A 17,790-nucleotide genomic window follows, 5' to 3' on the forward strand; every position below is an offset into this window, starting at 1 on the left:
GATCCCCAACATGGGAGGGGATCCCCAACATGGGAGGGGATCCCCAACATGGGAGGGGATCCCCAACATGGGAGGGGATCCCCAACATGGGAGGGGATCCCCAACATGGGAGGGGATCCACAGAAACAAGACGATTCTTCCCTGGTTGGTTTGTACTCTCACAGCTCTCTAAATGTCAGCGACTATTGCAAGATTTTCGGCCCGATTTATACTTAGGCTTTAAAGTGCTGCTTTTCAGTCAGTGCAAATCACTGCGCCATTAGTGTTTCTTTCAAGGAACCTTAACGCCATAACAATAGCAGTTAGCTCTGCTTGCGTTGAAGAGGCACAGTTCTCAATACGGGCTTTCTCTTCATTTCTGCGTTGAAAAGCATTATTCCTAATTACCGTGTATGCTGCACCAGCCCTGCTATTGACAGGATTAGATGACCCGTCAGTGTAGATTTGATCTAGTTCATCTCCGGCTTCTTTATAAATTTCCTCGAGATACTTGTGCCTCATTTCTTGTGTTATCATGTTGGACTTTTTCGTTGCCATTCATTGATGATAATCCTGCATGAGTCATCCTCCCAGGGAGGTAACCTCTCTACAGGCAGGAGCTCACGGGCTTGCTCAAGCAGGTGAAGCTCTTCGAGGTAGCGGACTGATCTGTGATGCCATTTTCTGCTTCTCCTGTTTACCCCTGAAAGTATCATTGTAATATCATTGTAATGGGGATCTCTGGCTATCATAATTGCAAGCTTAGCATTCTGCAGTTCCTTAATTCTGCATTTAACACTGGGAAGGGACAACTCCTCTCGTAGATTAGACGATTTGGCAGTTCTTGGAACTCCAAGAATGATTGTCATGACTTATTCTCTATGCTTCGAGCCTTTTCATATCGCTTTGGGAGTAGGTGTACAATACTGGTGCGGCATAGTCTATGACGGACGTGAGCACGTCACGATGGGCGTGAGCACGTCACGATGGGCGTGAGCACGTGACGTGTAGTTGAGCCTGACGTTCCCCGACACATAGTGAGGTAATGTCTCGATAAAGATAAAGATTAAGCCACCCAAGAGGTGGCACGGGCATGAATAGCCCGTAATGATGTCTCGAGTCCTGGTGAGTGTTTACTAGGGTCGTTGTGGTGTTAGCGGAGGTGGTGTGTCTGCTACTAGTTTGTTGTTGTTTAAATTATTACCCCACAACGTGATGGATGGAGTAGTGCTTGGAGGGAGGGAGTAATGGAGGGAGGGAGTAATGGGAGGTGGGAGGGAGTGAGGACCCGTGTCTGAGTCAGTCGCCAGTTGGTGTCGTCGGGAGGAGGTCGGTGTGACGCGCGCTCCCTCACTGCCTCACTCGCCTCGCTACACACTCCTCACCCCCGGGTATCTTGCCTGGACCCCACTCACCTGGACCCCACTCACCAGGACCCCACTCACCAGGACCCCACTCACCAGGACCCCACTCACCTGGACCCCACTCACCTGGACCCCACTCAGCAGGACCCCACTCACCAGGACCCCACTCACCTGGACCCCACTCACTTGCAACACCCAAATTCCCATATATAAATATTTGATCTTGTCCCCGTTTTATCACTCACGTCCCTGTGGTGGACTGTCCTCATGTAGCACCTGGAGTCCTCACCTGGCCGCCTCAGTCATCTGTAGGTAATTGACACGGCTAGGTGAGCCGTGTCAATCATCTAGAGGGCTCACCAGGCCTTGTCAATCATCTAGAGGGCTCACCACGCCTTGTCAATCATCTAGAGGGCTCACCAGGCCTTGTCAATCATCTAGAGGGCTCCCCTGGCCTTGTTAATCATCTAGAGGGCTCACCAGGCCTTGTCAATCATCTAGAGGGCTCCCCTGGCCTTGTTAATCATCTAGAGGGCTCACCAGGCCTTGTCAATCATCTAGAGGGCTCCCCTGGCCTTGTTAATCATCTAGAGGGCTCACCAGGCCTTGTCAATCATCTAGAGGGCTCCCCTGGCCGTGTGGGCATCCTACCACCTGTCACCTAGAGCGGTCAAGGCTGACCGTCAACATGGTACACCATGGGTGCGGCTGCGGTCGTGCGGGCGGTAACACCTGTTATGGAAATATTGGCGGTGTTGAACCTCAAGAACATAATTAATAAAGTGTGAATAAGGAGCAAATGACAATGGCTGTCGCACAACGAGACTGCGGCTGAGAAGCCCGGACCAAACAAACTATTATTGTTCAGTTTTGGCAAGATGAAGACATTTTTTGGGGCAAGAAACATGGCTTGTGTCGCGAAGATGGTAGGGCCTATTATCTGCCTTCGAATCCATTAGTGAAAAGGATAGATATATGAAGAATCTTTGTCTCTCTCGTCAAGATCAAGGTGAAGGAGTGACTATGGCTCTCCGGTCCACCGCCTCCTGCGGTTACTCAGACTATTAAAATGGTATTCTTTATTTCCCTGGTGCCGCCTTCGTCACATGTCTCTTCATCTGTACTTCCTTCCTTGGCCATTCTCGCCCTCCAGACTCTTGTCTCCGTCGGGGGAAGCATCAGCGCTCACCAGGCCGCCAGCGCTTTGGGATACATGGAGCCTCCAGTGAGACGGGTCATAACGAGTGACTCTGTGTTCTCTAGCGTGTCCTCCGCCCTCGAGAACAGGGACCTGGAGGACCTTCCGGGAGTAACACAGCCCCAAGGACCTAAACAACGATTGCTGTCGCTCACCGAGCCAAAGCCGATGCTCCAAACGCTTTACCAACTCATCTCCTCCATCAACGCCCTACTGCCCATACCCACCGTACCCCTAAAGCATTTCACAATCGCAAACGTGCGCACAAAAAGAACGACGCGACAACGACTTCGAAGTTACAGATCCCGTGGTATGATATTTCTCCCTGTCTCATCGCTGAATCCTCTTGAATACACCAAATTCGTAATTTATTCTAAGTATTCCCAAGATCACAATGTTTCAGGCCACGCGAGTGAGAGGTCCCAAGACTTGTGGTTTGAAGGCAGCGATGCTGTGGGTCGCCCTGAGCTCTCTGACCCGCCATCAGCCTCCGGTGATCGGGTGAGCCACAGCCACGACAGATCGGGTCGGCAGACAGCGTCAAAGAAATCGAAAAACAGTTTGGGTGATGTTACCTTAAGATTTCAGGAAAATAAAAAGACAGACCAAATGCATAAACTACTAAACTCAAAAATCAGTGACAGAGTGAAAAAAGCTGTAAGTCGAGGAAATAAAAAAGTGAGAATGAGTGATAATTTTGTATCGACTTTAGTGAAAATGTATAGAAATATTTACAGTAAACCTAAAGGGGAAAGAATGACAGATATAGACAATAAAACTGAAATTAAAAATCAACTGACGCTCAGGAAAAATCCAATTCTCGACACTAACATAAAGTTCGTAATGAGTCGAGTAGTGTCCAACATGTCTGTGACTAATTATAATGACATGGAGAAAGACAACACCAGTTTAGCTGGTATGAGAGGAGAGACTGTGGCGAGGAGTGAGGCTGGAACAATGACAGGTGTGGCGAGGAGTGAGGCTGGAACAATGACAGGTGTGGCGAGGCGTGAGGCTGCAACAATGACAGGTGTGGCGAGGCGTGAGGCTGCAACAATGACAGGTGTGGCGAGGCGTGAGGCTGCAACAATGACAGGTGTGGCGAGGCGTGAAGCTGCAACAATGACAGGTGTGGCGAGGAGTGAGGCTGCAACAATGACAGGTGTGGCGAGGAAAAGAGCTGGAACAGTGACAAGTACGGCGAGGCGTGAGGCTGGAACAATGACAGGTGTAGCAAGGCGTGAGGCTGGAACAATGACAGGTGTAGCTAGGCGTGAGGCTGGAACAGTGACAGGTGTAGCGAGGCGTGAGGCTGGAACAATGACAGGTGTAGCGAGGCGTGAGACTGGAACAGTGACAAGTATGGCGAGGCGTGAGGCTGGAACAGTGACAGGTGTAGCGAGGCGTGAGGCTGGAACAGTGACAAGTATGGCGAGGCGTGAGGCTGGAACAGTGACAGGTGTGGCGAGGCGTGAGGCTGGAACAGTGAAAGGTGTGGCGAGGCGTGATGCTGGAACAATGACAGGTGTGGCGAGGGGAGGAGATGAAAGAGTGACAGGTGTGGCAAGAGTTATAGCAGGAGCTGTAAAAATAACGGCCAAGTTACCTCCGTCCCCGAAGGGAGAGACGTCTGCCATTACGCGCCGCGAAGAACCCCAAATCAAAACAAGTAAAGGGGAAATAGTTGAAAATTCTGAATGTGAAAAGAAAAGATCAAAGCAGGCAGTAGTGTCGGGCAGAAGAGGTGTTGAGGAGGCCAACACACCCCTGGAACACCCACTCCGGGGCTCAAGTACCCGACCACACTCCAAGTTTACCGTTGGCCGCGTCAGACCATACAACACCGAGCTGGGTGTGGCCAGGTGGAGGCAGAGTCCCTCGCTACCATATCCCACAGACCTTCACCAAAACTTCCTAATGGATAAATTCAGTTCTGGCAGTGATGCTGATGAGGCTTCCTCGTTGCTGACCCGTACAGAAGCCGACGTTAAATCTCAGCACACGAGAGATGACTCGAACTCCAGTCAGAAGCAGCCATCAGCATCTATCGCTGGAGCCCAAGAAGGCCAAACACATTACAAGGAGGAGAGCCACAAGGGCGAAGAATCTGTACTTAATCACAAGCGTCCAATTCCGTATCAAACCGAGATTATTTTTGACCACAGTGAGTTTGATTCGCCAAGCGGGTTCAACATAGACAAAATACACAGCAACGGTGGCCAGCAGGAGAAACAAGACCGCCTCTACCATACATACAGAGCCAACAACATAGAGAGAAGTGGTGGTTCGCGGAGAGTTCAGTATTTAAAGGATAATGCTTCGAACTCCGCGAGAGAAGCCGCGACCCACGAAGCTTCGAATGAGTACAACCTGCAGGAGGTGCCACCGACCGGCGCGCCTCACCAGGCGGACAGAGAGATGAGAGACACCTCCGCCAGCAAGAAACCTGGCGGAGGAGGTCAAACATCCTCCGTACCTCTCCTAGACACCGAAGGCTCGGTTCGAATCCCTTGCTACGTCATTATCTTCCTGCTGGGAGTAGTGGGCAACACGCTGGTGATCGTCACACTCCTCCAGAACCGCAAGATGAGGACCATCACCAACGTCTTCCTCCTTAACCTGGTGAGCTCCTCACTCTCCACTTCCACCTGACCCCTTCTTAACCTTCCTGATGTTTACAACTAAATTTAACGTCAAATGAACGAATTTGAATATAATAATTCCTTCCTCTAATGTTGCCATGACTGCTAATGTCACTCCTGTTCTCCTGCTGTTACTTGTAGTACAGTCGAACCACTTGTAGTACAGTCGAACCACTTGTAGTACAGTCGAACCACTTATAGTACAGTTGAACCACTTGTAATACAGTGGAACCACTTGCAGTACAGTCGAACCACTTGTAGTACAGTCGAACCACTTGCAGTACAGTCGAACCACTTGTAGTACAGTCGAACCACTTGTAGTACAGTCGAACCACTTGTAGTACAGTCGAACCACTTGTAGTACAGTCGAACCACTTATAGTACAGTTGAACCACTTGTAATACAGTGGAACCACTTGCAGTACAGTCGAACCACTTGTAGTTCAGTCGAACCACTTGTAGTACAGTCGAACCACTTGCAGTACAGTCGAACCACTTGTAGTACAGTCGAACCACTTGTAGTACAGTCGAACCACTTGTAGTACAGTCGAACCACTTGCAGTACAGTCGAACCACTTGTAGTACAGTCGAACCACTTGCAGTACAGTCGAACCACTTGTAGTACAGTCGAACCACTTGTAGTACAGTCGAACCACTTGTAGTTCAGTCGAACCACTTGTAGTACAGTCGAACCACTTGCAGTACAGTCGAACCACTTGTAGTTCAGTCGAACCACTTGTAGTACAGTCGAACCACTTGTAGTACAGTCGAACCACTTGCAGTACAGTCGAACCACTTGTAGTACAGTCGAACCACTTGTAGTTCAGTCGAACCACTTGTAGTACAGTCGAACCACTTGCAGTACAGTCGAACCACTTGTAGTACAGTCGAACCACTTGTAGTTCAGTCGAACCACTTTTAGTACAGTCGAACCACTTGTAGTACAGTCGAACCACTTGTAGTACAGTCGAACCACTTGTAGTACAGTCGAACCACTTGTAGTACAGTCGAACCACTTGTAGTTCAGTTGAACCACTTGTAGTACAGTCGAACCACTTGTAGTTCAGTCGAACCACTTGTAGTACAGTTGAACCACTTGTAGTACAGTCAAACCACTTGTAGTGTAGTTGAACCACTTGTAGTACAGTCGAACCACTTGTAGTACAGTCGAACCACTTGTAGTACAGTCGAACCACTTGTAGTGTAGTTGAACCACTTGTAGTACAGTCGAACCACTTGTAGTACAGTCGAACCACTTGTAGTACAGTTGAACCACTTGTAGTACAGTCAAACCACTTGTAGTGTAGTTGAACCACTTGTAGTACAGTCGAACCACTTGTAGCACAGTCGAACCACTTGTAGTGTAGTTGAACCACTTGTAGTACAGTCGAACCACTTGTAGTACAGTTGAACCACTTGTAGTACAGTCAAACCACTTGTAGTACAGTCGAACCACTTGTAGCACAGTCGAACCACTTGTAGTGTAGTTGAACCACTTGTAGTACAGTCGAACCACTTGTAGTACAGTTGAACCACTTGTAGTACAGTCAAACCACTTGTAGTACAGTCGAACCACTTGTAGTACAGTCGAACCACTTGTAGTACAGTCGAACCACTTGTAGTTCAGTCGAACCACTTGTAGTACAGTCGAACCACTTGTAGTTCAGTCGAACCACTTGTAGTTCAGTCGAACCACTTGTAGTACAGTCGAACCACTTGTAGTACAGTCGAACCACTTGTAATACAGTCGAACCACTTGTAGTACAGTCGAACCACTTGCAGTACAGTCGAACCACTTGCAGTACAGTCGAACCACTTGCAGTACAGTCGAACCACTTGTAGTACAGTCAAACCACTTGTAGTACAGTCGAACCACTTGTAGCACAGTCGAACCACTTGTAGTTCAGTCGAACCACTTGCAGTACAGTCGAACCACTTGTAGTACAGTCGAACCACTTGTAGTACAGTCGAACCACTTGTAGTTCAGTCGAACCACTTGTAGTACAGTCGAACCACTTGTAGTTCAGTCGAACCACTTGTAGTACAGTCGAACCACTTGCAGTACAGTCGAACCACTTGCAGTACAGTCGAACCACTTGTAGTACAGTCGAACCACTTGTAGTTCAGTCGAACCACTTGCAGTACAGTCGAACCACTTGTAGTACAGTCGAACCACTTGCAGTACAGTCGAACCACTTGCAGTACAGTCGAACCACTTGTAGTACAGTCGAACCACTTGTAGTACAGTCGAACCACTTGTAGTACAGTCGAACCACTTGCAGTACAGTCGAACCACTTGCAGTACAGTCGAACCACTTGTACAGTCGAACCACTTGCAGTACAGTCGAACCACTTGTAGTACAGTCGAACCACTTGCAGTACAGTCGAACCACTTGCAATACAGTCGAACCACTTGTAGTACAGTCGAACCACTTGTAGTACAGTCGAACCACTTGTAGTACAGTCGAACCACTTGTAGTTCAGTCGAACCACTTGTAGTACAGTCGAACCACTTGCAGTACAGTCGAACCACTTGCAGTACAGTCGAACCAATTGTAGTACAGTCGAACCACTTGCAGTACAGTCGAACCACTTGTAGTACAGTCGAACCACTTGCAGTACTGTCGAACTACTTGTAGTACAGTCGAACCACTTGCAGTACAGTCGAACCACTTGTAGTACAGTCGAACCACTTGTAGTACAGTCGAACCACTTGTAGTACAGTCGAACCACTTGCAGTACAGTCGAACCACTTGTAGTACAGTCGAACCACTTGTAGTTCAGTCGAACCACTTGTAGTGATTAGATTACTTCTCTTCACCATTTCTCCTGAGAACCACTTGTGGTTCGACTGTAGTACAGTCGAACCACTTGCAGTACAGTCGAACCACTTGTAATACAGTCGAACCACTTGTAGTACAGTCGAACCACTTGTAGTTCAGTCGAACCACTTGTAGTACAGTCGAACCACTTGTAGTTCAGTCGAACCACTTGTAGTGATTAGATTACTTCTCTTCACCATTTCTCCTGAGATATTAACATTAATACAATTATAACTATTAATACTATTATTAATTAGCGTTACTACTATCCCTGTCCACACACATCGTAACAGTCCCTATTGTTACAACTTGTCACATCTTGTTATAAGGTTGTTATGATGTGTTAGAGAGTTGTTACAACTTGTTAGATACTCGTTACTGCTTGTTAGAAGCTAGTTACAAGTTGCCCAAACGTTGAAGTTTGGTGGTGTGATGAGCAGGATATTATTGTCAATACGGCACACACACACACACACACACACACACACACACACACACACACACACACACACACACACACACACACACACACACACACACACATTATCGTAATATATAAATGATCAAATTTATCGGAGCCGTGATGAGGATTCGAACCTATGCGCTGGGGTGTTCCCCAGGTGCAAGCTCTAGTCGACTGCGCCCCGATATGGTCAAAGAATTGCAACCTTGGGGTACAAGTGCACCCACCAGGGCCTGACGGCTGAGTGGACAGCACTTGGGATTCGTCGTCCTACAGTTCCGGGTTCGATTCCCGGCGGAGGGGAAAACAAATGGGCGGAGTTACTTTCACCCTCGTTTGGCTTGGCAATTAAAAAGGGAAACTAGAATATCTTAGTTCCTGAAAACAGTTATGAAACTATTGTACAAAATATTAGTATTAAATGTGTGAGGTAAGGCAGGTGTGTGAGGTGAGGCAGGTGTGTGAGGAGAGGCAAGTGTGTGAGGTGAGGCAAGTGTGTGAGGTGAGGCAGGTGTGTGAGGTGAGGTTGGTGTGTGAGGTGAGGCAGGTGTGTGAGGTGAGGCAGGTGTGTGAGGTAAGGCTGGTGTGTGAGGTGAGGCTGGTGTGTGAGGTGAGGCAAGTGTGTGAGGTGAGGCAGGTGTGTGAGGTGAGGCAAGTGTGTGAGGTGAGGCAGGTGTGTGAGGTGAGGCAGGTGTGTGAGGTGAGGCTGGTGTGTGAGGTGAGGTTGGTGTGTGAGGTGAGGCAAGTGTGTGAGGTGAGGCAAGTGTGTGAGGTGAGGCAGGTGTGTGAGGTGAGGTTGGTGTGTGAGGTGAGGCAGGTGTGTGAGGTGAGGCAGGTGTGTGAGGTAAGGCTGGTGTGTGAGGTGAGGCTGGTGTGTGAGGTGAGGCAAGTGTGTGAGGTGAGGCAGGTGTGTGAGGTGAGGCAAGTGTGTGAGGTGAGGCAGGTGTGTGAGGTGAGGCAGGTGTGTGAGGTGAGGCTGGTGTGTGAGGTGAGGCTGGTGTGTGAGGTGAGGCAGGTGTGTGAGGTGAGGCTGGTGTGTGAGGTGAGGCAGGTGTGTGAGGTGAGGCAGGTGTGTGAGGTGAGGTTGGTGTGTGAGGTGAGGTTGGTGTGTGAGGTGAGGCAGGTGTGTGAGGTGAGGTTGGTGTGTGAGGTGAGGCAGGTGTGTGAGGTGAGGCAGGTGTGTGAGGTAAGGCTGGTGTGTGAGGTGAGGCTGGTGTGTGAGGTGAGGCAAGTGTGTGAGGTGAGGCAGGTGTGTGAGGTGAGGCTGGTGTGTGAGGTGAGGCAGGTGTGTGAGGTGAGGTTGGTGTGTGAGGTGAGGCAGGTGTGTGAGGTTGTAACGGGTCCTGGATAATATCTCTCCTTCGTCCTCTACTCAGCCCTTAGTCAACTTATCTTAAAGACCTCAGAGCTCTACTCTCAGCCCTCCGTCCTGCTCCTCGTAATCTTAGAAGATTGACCGCCTTAGATGCTGCAAACAAACTAACGCTGTACTGGGCCCCTAGGAAACTCAAGGACCTTCTCTTGCTGCCACCACCAAACCTACACGATCGTGACGATTAATTAATTGTGGTTTGGACCAATTAATTAACCATTAATTCCTTGGGGTGGTTAATCCCCAATTAATTGGAAAGGGAGATATGACTTTACGTTCAGTGTGGAACTCAATCGAAAACAAGGTGATATATCTGATATTAAAATAGACTAGGCTTGCCTGTAATATATATACTGACTCAGTCTAATAAACCAGACTCGTGGCGGCCACAGCAAAGACAATCATATATATTTATGTGAAAACTCAAAAATACCATAAATACTAAACAAGATTTATTAAAACAAAGCTTACCGAATGATAATAAAAGGACTCACTCCCTAACTTAATACTTCCTAACTGAAATATTCCTAAGAGGCAAATGATTAAGAATTAACTGTACCAACTCTTAAGCACTTTACTGTAGTATTGTAAGTCCCAAGTTGATGTTGTTCTGGCTGCTTGAGGGTTGAGATGGTGACCCCAGGCTGCTCCACGCCACACTGCTAGCCTGTCCCGTGTTCCAGGTTGAGGCTACCTAATATTAAATCGACACACAATCGACTTGAGAATGGTCCAGGACGGACCGAAACGTCGTCGTCCCTTTACCTTCTAGTGTGTGGTCTGGTCAACATACTTTAGCCACGTTATTGGGACTCATCGCCTGCATATCTAATATTACTCCGCCTGGCTATTAATTACCAAGCTGGGTTAACCTGAACAAGGTAATCTTATTTCCTGCCCAACCCAGATGGTTGAATTCTTATTGAAACTGATGGTAATCAGTTTCAAACTATATGCATCTTGGAAAGTATAGTATATGCAAACTATAAGCATCTTGGAAAGTATAGTATATGCAAACTATAAGCATCTTGGAAAAGGCTATATCCAGTTACAATATTGACTAGTGGCCTGAATTTATACTTTATGAATTAATAATATGAGAGGTTGGGTACGTCGGGTGCCTAACCTTGACCCCTGGAAGGTCAGATACGTCGCCCGGCGAACTGGTGCCCTCTCAAACTGACGTCAATTTCTCTGTAACAGTATACGAACTTTTTTTTTTTTGAGATATATACAAGAGTTGTTACATTCTTGTAGAGCCACTAGTACGCGTAGCGTTTCGGGCAGGTCCCTGGAATACGATCCCCGCCGCGAAGAATCCTTGTTACAACCAAGTACACATTTTACTGTTGCGTTAAACAGAGGCTACAGTTAAGGATTTGCGCCCAGTAAATCCTCCCCGGCCAGGATACGAACCCATGACATAGCGCTCGCGGAACGCCAGGCGAGTGTCTTACCACTACACCACGGAGACTGGTATGATTCCTTGACCTTGATCTTCATTCTACAGTCATGTTAACCTAACATACATACTTAAACTAGATTGGTTATCCTGCAATCACTGTATATATAGAAATATTTATCGCTTGTTTTAGTAATACCAGAGAGCCAGGCGTTCTGGTTTTCTAAACTTGCTAATCTCTTAATCCGTGGCCAGTGACCTTTTCTCCGACTAGTCAGGTAAAACTCCTCTCTCACTGCAACTTGTGTACAACCACGAGGTACAATTTAATCCCAATGATCTGAGATCAATAATTTCTAAGACCTGGGTCATAAAAGTATTTGTGTGTACGTCTGATAACATACTACTTGTGAAGGAGGAAATACATATGTTTATCTCTCAGAATGTTTGGTAATATGTTTATTGTTTGTGATGTGTGTCTATGTATGTATTAACACCATGTACTGAACGGGGTGAGAATAGCTTGAGCTACCTCATCCCTTTGTGTGTATTTTACCTCAATAAACTTATTTCAATTTCAATTTCAATTTCAATTTTTAAGGACCAGTTTAGCTTGTTACAACCTCCCCTGCATACATAGACCACTATCTACGTGAATGTGAACACCTGAGAGATATTAGGAATAACTGTAGAATAATAAACCCCACATTGTTTGAGTTAGGAAAACACTTTTTGTCAAATGTTGATACTGTTCTTAAAAGATTTCCCCATTTTGCACCCGCAAGATAACGTAAGCTTTTAAGGGTTGATAAATGTTAATCTTCTTGTTTGAGGAGCTGTTCACTTGAGACAGTTAAGCAAGTCCCAGCTGTGTCGGGGTACAAGTGACAGGATGAACAACCCAGCGGGTTTTCTTCCTATTGGGGAGTGTTGTACATTCTGCTATGGCGGTGTGTCCACTCACAAGATGAGTGGCGCTGCCCAATAAACTCGCCCCTCGGGGCAAAATTAAATTAAATTAACCTCCCCTGCTCAAGTACATTTAATAAACCTTTTTTTTTAATATCATAAAAAGTGAGGTTTAGTATCCAAACCCTTATTTTATACAATAGATAAATCCTATGCCTCTATAAATTTGCTATCTTATCTATTAAATTACAATCGTCAGATTATTCGGTTGATTGTTGAAAAATCATAAATACAAAAATTACCAATTTCAGCATTTATCCCGACTGTCAGCTGAGAGCCCAGCAATTATCCAATACATCTGGCAACAAAACATTATACACCTGACTCATATAACTAAATGCAATATCCCTAATCTACCCGCCAAATCTAGCTAGCAACATTCATTGGCTCTTTATGAGCCCTCCACGTGTGCCCTCTAGAGCAGGGCACACAATTCAATATATATATATATATATATATATATATATATATATATATATATATATATATATATATATATATATATATATATATATATATATATGTGTGTCGTACCTAGTAGCCAGAACGCACTTCTCAGCCGACTATGCAAGGCCCGATTTGCCTAATAAGCCAAGTTTTCCTGAATTAATATATTTTCTCTAATTTTTTTCTTATGAAATGATAAAGCTACCCATTTCATTATGTATGAGGTCAATTTTTTTAATTGGAGTTAAAATTAACGTAGATATATGACTGAACCTAAAAAACCCTACCTAACCTAACCTAACCTATCTTTATAGGTTAAGTTAGGTTAGGTAGCCGAAAAAGTTAGGTTAGGTTAGGTAGATTAGGTAGTCGAAAAACAATTATTTCATTAAAACTTGGCTTATTAGGCAAATCGGGCCTTGCATAGTAGGCTGAAAAGTGCGTTCTAGCTACTAGGTACGACATTATATATATATATATATATATATATATATATATATATATATATATATATATATATATATATATATATATATATATATATATATACTAAATCATAGGTGTTAGCTGAAATTTCAGCAGTAAATGTTTGCAGTCTATCAACTGGAGAGTGTCAATGTCTATTTGGTCCGCCCCGCCTGTCTTCAATACACTGAAAGAAATGGCACAACATATTTTTCTACAACCTTTTGTTCTAGGCTTAGTGCAATCCTCTGTCACACAGGAGGCTTTTAATTAATGACCGAGTTATCTATGAGAATTTTTCCACATTTCACTTACCAGAATAATATTGACTAATTCTAGTTTTCAATATTTAACCAATATGTGTCCAGATTCACTTTACTAGGTATACGGAGCCTTATTTCAATATAATTTAACAGGTAAAACATTTAACTTTCTTTACTATTCCCCCAAATGTTCTTTTATAAAAAAATTTTTGATGATGTTCGATGACTGAAGCGTAGTCGATGTCGATCCGGCTTCTTCCAGGCGTTGAGGTAGAGACCCTTGGTCCTCCTGTTTTCCCTTCTCGGGACTTTTAAAGGACGACAGAATGTCCCAGAGTCAAGTGCCAAGTGACAGCTGTAGTTACCTGCTCCTCGACCCTTGACCTCGTTCAAGAGTTCACGAATCTTGTTACCACCCACAGCTCACACGGCAGTCTCGATGGAGAACTTGAGACTTGAGAACTTAAGCAACACGTTTGGAATAACTAGCTGTAATAATGCCCTGTCTTTTTGACTATTTACGTAATATAACACTGTGTTTCATTTCAAAATCATGTATTGGTAATTTGCGGTGTTTGGAAGGATATTGACCCCCTTCCAAATAATCAATAATCTCTTTCCACCTGGGCTCGCTCATCTGGTATTCTCTCATTTTTTCCTGATGGGATATTTTCAGTATTCTGGTCTACATTAATCGTAGCGATGTTCCTGCCTAACGTATCCGGCACAACATGTGACGGGCCAGGCTTATACAATATCTGGAATGTGTGGGCCGAAAGTTCGTGAGACCATTCGTGGGCATTTAATGCGTTTTTTAAAATATATGTGTTAAAGCACGATGGTCAGTGTAAATTACGAAATGGTGCTGAAATAGATATGGCTTGAAATATCTGCCTCTACTACTGCCAGCGCCTCCCGATCCGTGGCCGAATACTGAACTTCAAGTCCCTTGACCTTTCTGCTGAAATAGGCCACCGGATGGGGGTAAATTATCCGCATCTCTCTGTATTAAACACCCGCCAATAGCTATACCGCTGGCGTCAGTGTGTACCTCCCACTCTTTATCGAAATCAGGAATGGCCAATACCGGTGTCGTAAGTAGTCGGCTCTGCATTTAACTATATGCTTCGTCATGTTCCGGTTTCCAAACGAACTTTATCTTTGTCAGGTCGGTCAAGGGTGCTGAAATGCCAGTTAAACCTTCAATGTGACGGTGAAAATATCCGGCCGCCCCCAGTAACCTGCCTACGCCCTTCGCTGTCCTTGGAGTAGGCATGACAGCAATGGTGAGGCAAGAGTCTGGGTCAGGCCGGATACCGTCTGGGCACACCTGGAACCCCAGAAAATTGATGTGTGAGGTGAGGCAGGTGTGTGAGGTGAGACTGGCGTGTGAGGTGAGGCACGTGTGTGAGGTGAGGCTGGTGTGTGAGGTGAGACTGGCGTGTGAGGTGAGGCACGTGTGTGAGGTGAGGCTGGTGTGTGAGGTGAGGCAGGTGTGTGAGGTGAGGCAGGTGTGTGAGGTGAGGCTGGTGTGTGAGGTGAGGCAGGCGTGTGAGGTGAGGCAGGTGTGTGAGGTGAGGCAGGCGCGTGAGGTGAGGCAGGTGTGTGAGGTGAGGCAGGTGTGTGAAGTGACGCAGGTGTGTGAGGTGAGGCTGGTGTGTGAGGTGAGGCAGGTGTGTGAGGTGAGGCAGGTGTGTGAGGTGAGGCAGGTGTGTGAGGTGAGGAAGATGTGTGAGGTGAGGCAGGCGTGTGAGGTGAGGCAGGTGTGTGAGGTGAGGCTGGTGTGTGAGGTGAGGCAGGTGTGTGAGGTGAGGCAGGTGTGTGAGGTGAGGCAGGTGTGTGAGGTGAGGCAGGTATGTGAGGTGAGGCAGGTGTGTGAGGTGAGGCAGGTGTGTGAGGTGAGGCAGGTGTGTGAGGTGAGGCAGGTGTGTGAGGTGAGGCTGGTGTGTGAGGTGAGGCAGGTGTGTGAGGTGAGGCTGGTGTGTGAGGTGAGGCAGGTGTGTGAGGTGAAGGCAGGTGTGTGAGGTGAGGCAGGTGTGTGAGGTGAGGCAGGTGTGTGAGGTGAGGCAGGTGTGTGAGGTGAGGCAGGTGTGTGAGGTGAGGCTGGTGTGTGAGGTGAGGCAGGTGTGTGAGGTGAGGCTGGTGTGTGAGGTGAGGCAGGTGTGTGAGGTGAAGGCAGGTGTGTGAGGTGAGGCAGGTGTGTGAGGTGAGGCAGGTGTGTGAGGTGAGGCAGGTGTGTGAGGTGAGGCAGGTGTGTGAGGTGAGGCAGGTGTGTGAGGTAATGAGGGTAATTACATGTAGATAACGGTCGGTAGTTAGACCTCTCAGTGTCCCTAATGACCATGAACAGTAGTTTCTTAACTACCATTCACCTTTTAATGCATTTAATGCTGAAGGTGGATGTCCTTACCTTGAGGTTATCTTGAGATGATTTCGGGGCTTAGCATCCCCGCGGCCCGGTTCTCGACCAGGGCTCCTTTTTAGTTACACATCTCCCAGGAAGCAGCCCGTAGCAGCTGTCTAACTCCCAGGTACCTATTTACTGCCAGGTGAACAGGTGCATCAGGGGGAAAAATCTTATTTGTTTCCGCCTCCAGTGGGGATAGATCCCCAGAACCATTGGAATACGAATCCCGATCGCTGTCCACTCAGCCGTCAGGCCCCTTCTTGTGCCCTAACATGCAAGAATTGCACTTTGTTGGACTCGAAATGTGTGTTTAATATTCCAAGAATTTATTGACGTTTGTTTGATCTTGGTATCAACTATTTTTGCGTTAAATTCAAATAAAAAGTGTCAATGGACAGTGGAAGAGTGGATTAGTTGCATTTAATTTGCTAGATATAAAAATGTGTCCACAAAAATTCTCATTTTCCATTTAGGTTTCAACTTTTTATTGAAACGTTAAAGACGCAACACTGACGCAGCACTGACGCAGCAGTGACGCAACACTGACGCAGCAGTGACGCAACACTGACGCAGCAGTGACGCAACACTGACGCAGCAGTGACGCAACACTGACGCAGCAGTGACGCAACACTGACGCAGCAGTGACGCAACACTGACGCAGCAGTGACGCAACACTGACGCAGCAGTGACGCAACACTGACGCAGCAGTGACGCAACACTGACGCAGCAGTGACGCAACACTGACGCAGCAGTGACGCAACACTGACGCAGCAGTGACGCAACACTGACGCAGCAGTGACGCAACACTGACGCAGCAGTGACGCAGCTGTTGTAATTGTTGTATTTTTTATGTTTTGTAAGATCATTAATAATTAAACATTAATTCCGCAACTCTATAGAGTAGTGTTCCACAAGGTGGACTCTTGCCCTCTAGGGTGGAGCTGGACTCTCAGAACTGTGTCGTCAGATAATGGCAATACTAATGTGTTAATTGTTCCATTATCACAAACATTAACCCTCGTCCTCCCTACCATTCCCCACTCCCTCGTCCCCTCGTCCTCCCTACCATTCCCGACTCCCTCGTCCCCACGTCCTCCCTACCATTCCCCACTCCCTCGTCCCTTTGTCCTCTTCACCATTCCCGACTCTCTCATCCAATGCATTCCCAAATGATCTGATGTTACCATCAGTCAGGTACAGGCATTACATACAGTAAGCAAATCCAAAATTTGCTTACTGTAGGTAATGCATGCACCTGACTGTAAAGCTGCCGCCCAGTTGGGTGGGTGTGGAGCACATGACTGTAAAGCTGCCGCCCAGTTGGGTGGGTGTGGAGCACATGACTGTAAAGCTGCCGCCCAGTTGGGTGGGTGTGGAGCACATGACTGTAAAGCCGCCGCCCAGTTGGGTGGGTGTGGAGCACATGACTTTAAAGCTGCCGCCCAGTTGGGTGGGTGTGGAGCACATGACTGTAAAGCTGCCGCCCAGTTGGGTGGGTGTGGAGCACATGACTGTAAAGCTGCCGCCCAGTTGGGTGGGTGTGGAGCACATGACTGTAAAGCTGCAGCCCAGTTGGGTGGGTGTGGAGCACATGACTGTAAAGCCGCCGCCCAGTTGGGTGGGTGTGGAGCACATGACTTTAAAGCTGCCGCCCAGTTGGGTGGGTGTGGAGCACATGACTGTAAAGCTGCCGCCCAGTTGGGTGGGTGTGGAGCACATGACTGTAAAGCTGCAGCCCAGTTGGGTGGGTGTGGAGCACATGACTGTAAAGCCGCCGCCCAGTTGGGTGGGTGTGGAGCACATGACTTTAAAGCTGCCGCCCAGTTGGGTGGGTGTGGAGCACATGACTGTAAAGCTGCCGCCCAGTTGGGTGGGTGTGGAGCACATGACTGTAAAGCTGCCGCCCAGTTGGGTGGGTGTGGAGCAAGACTAGTAACTGTGTGACTCACTATAGATGTAAAGTGCCATGTATAGTGACTGTTGTGAGCCTCTTGTAAT

General features: G+C 47.2%; 1 protein-coding gene across 2 annotated transcripts in view; it reads left to right on the plus strand.

The window, feature by feature from the left end:
• The first annotated feature begins 1,152 nt into the window (after positions 1-1,152).
• The window catches only part of LOC123746622 (uncharacterized), a 144,267-nt gene continuing 127,629 nt past the window's right edge, over positions 1,153-17,790 (plus strand). For both annotated transcript variants that reach the window (XM_069318412.1, XM_069318413.1), the window contains exon 1: positions 1,153-5,163. In XM_069318412.1, the coding sequence (XP_069174513.1) occupies positions 2,413-5,163 (2,751 nt within the window). In that variant the 5' untranslated portion in view covers positions 1,153-2,412. The remainder of the gene's footprint in view (positions 5,164-17,790) is intronic.

Source organism: Procambarus clarkii, chromosome 90 (genome assembly GCF_040958095.1).
Source record: "Procambarus clarkii isolate CNS0578487 chromosome 90, FALCON_Pclarkii_2.0, whole genome shotgun sequence".
Taxonomy (NCBI): Eukaryota; Metazoa; Arthropoda; class Malacostraca; order Decapoda; family Cambaridae; genus Procambarus; species Procambarus clarkii.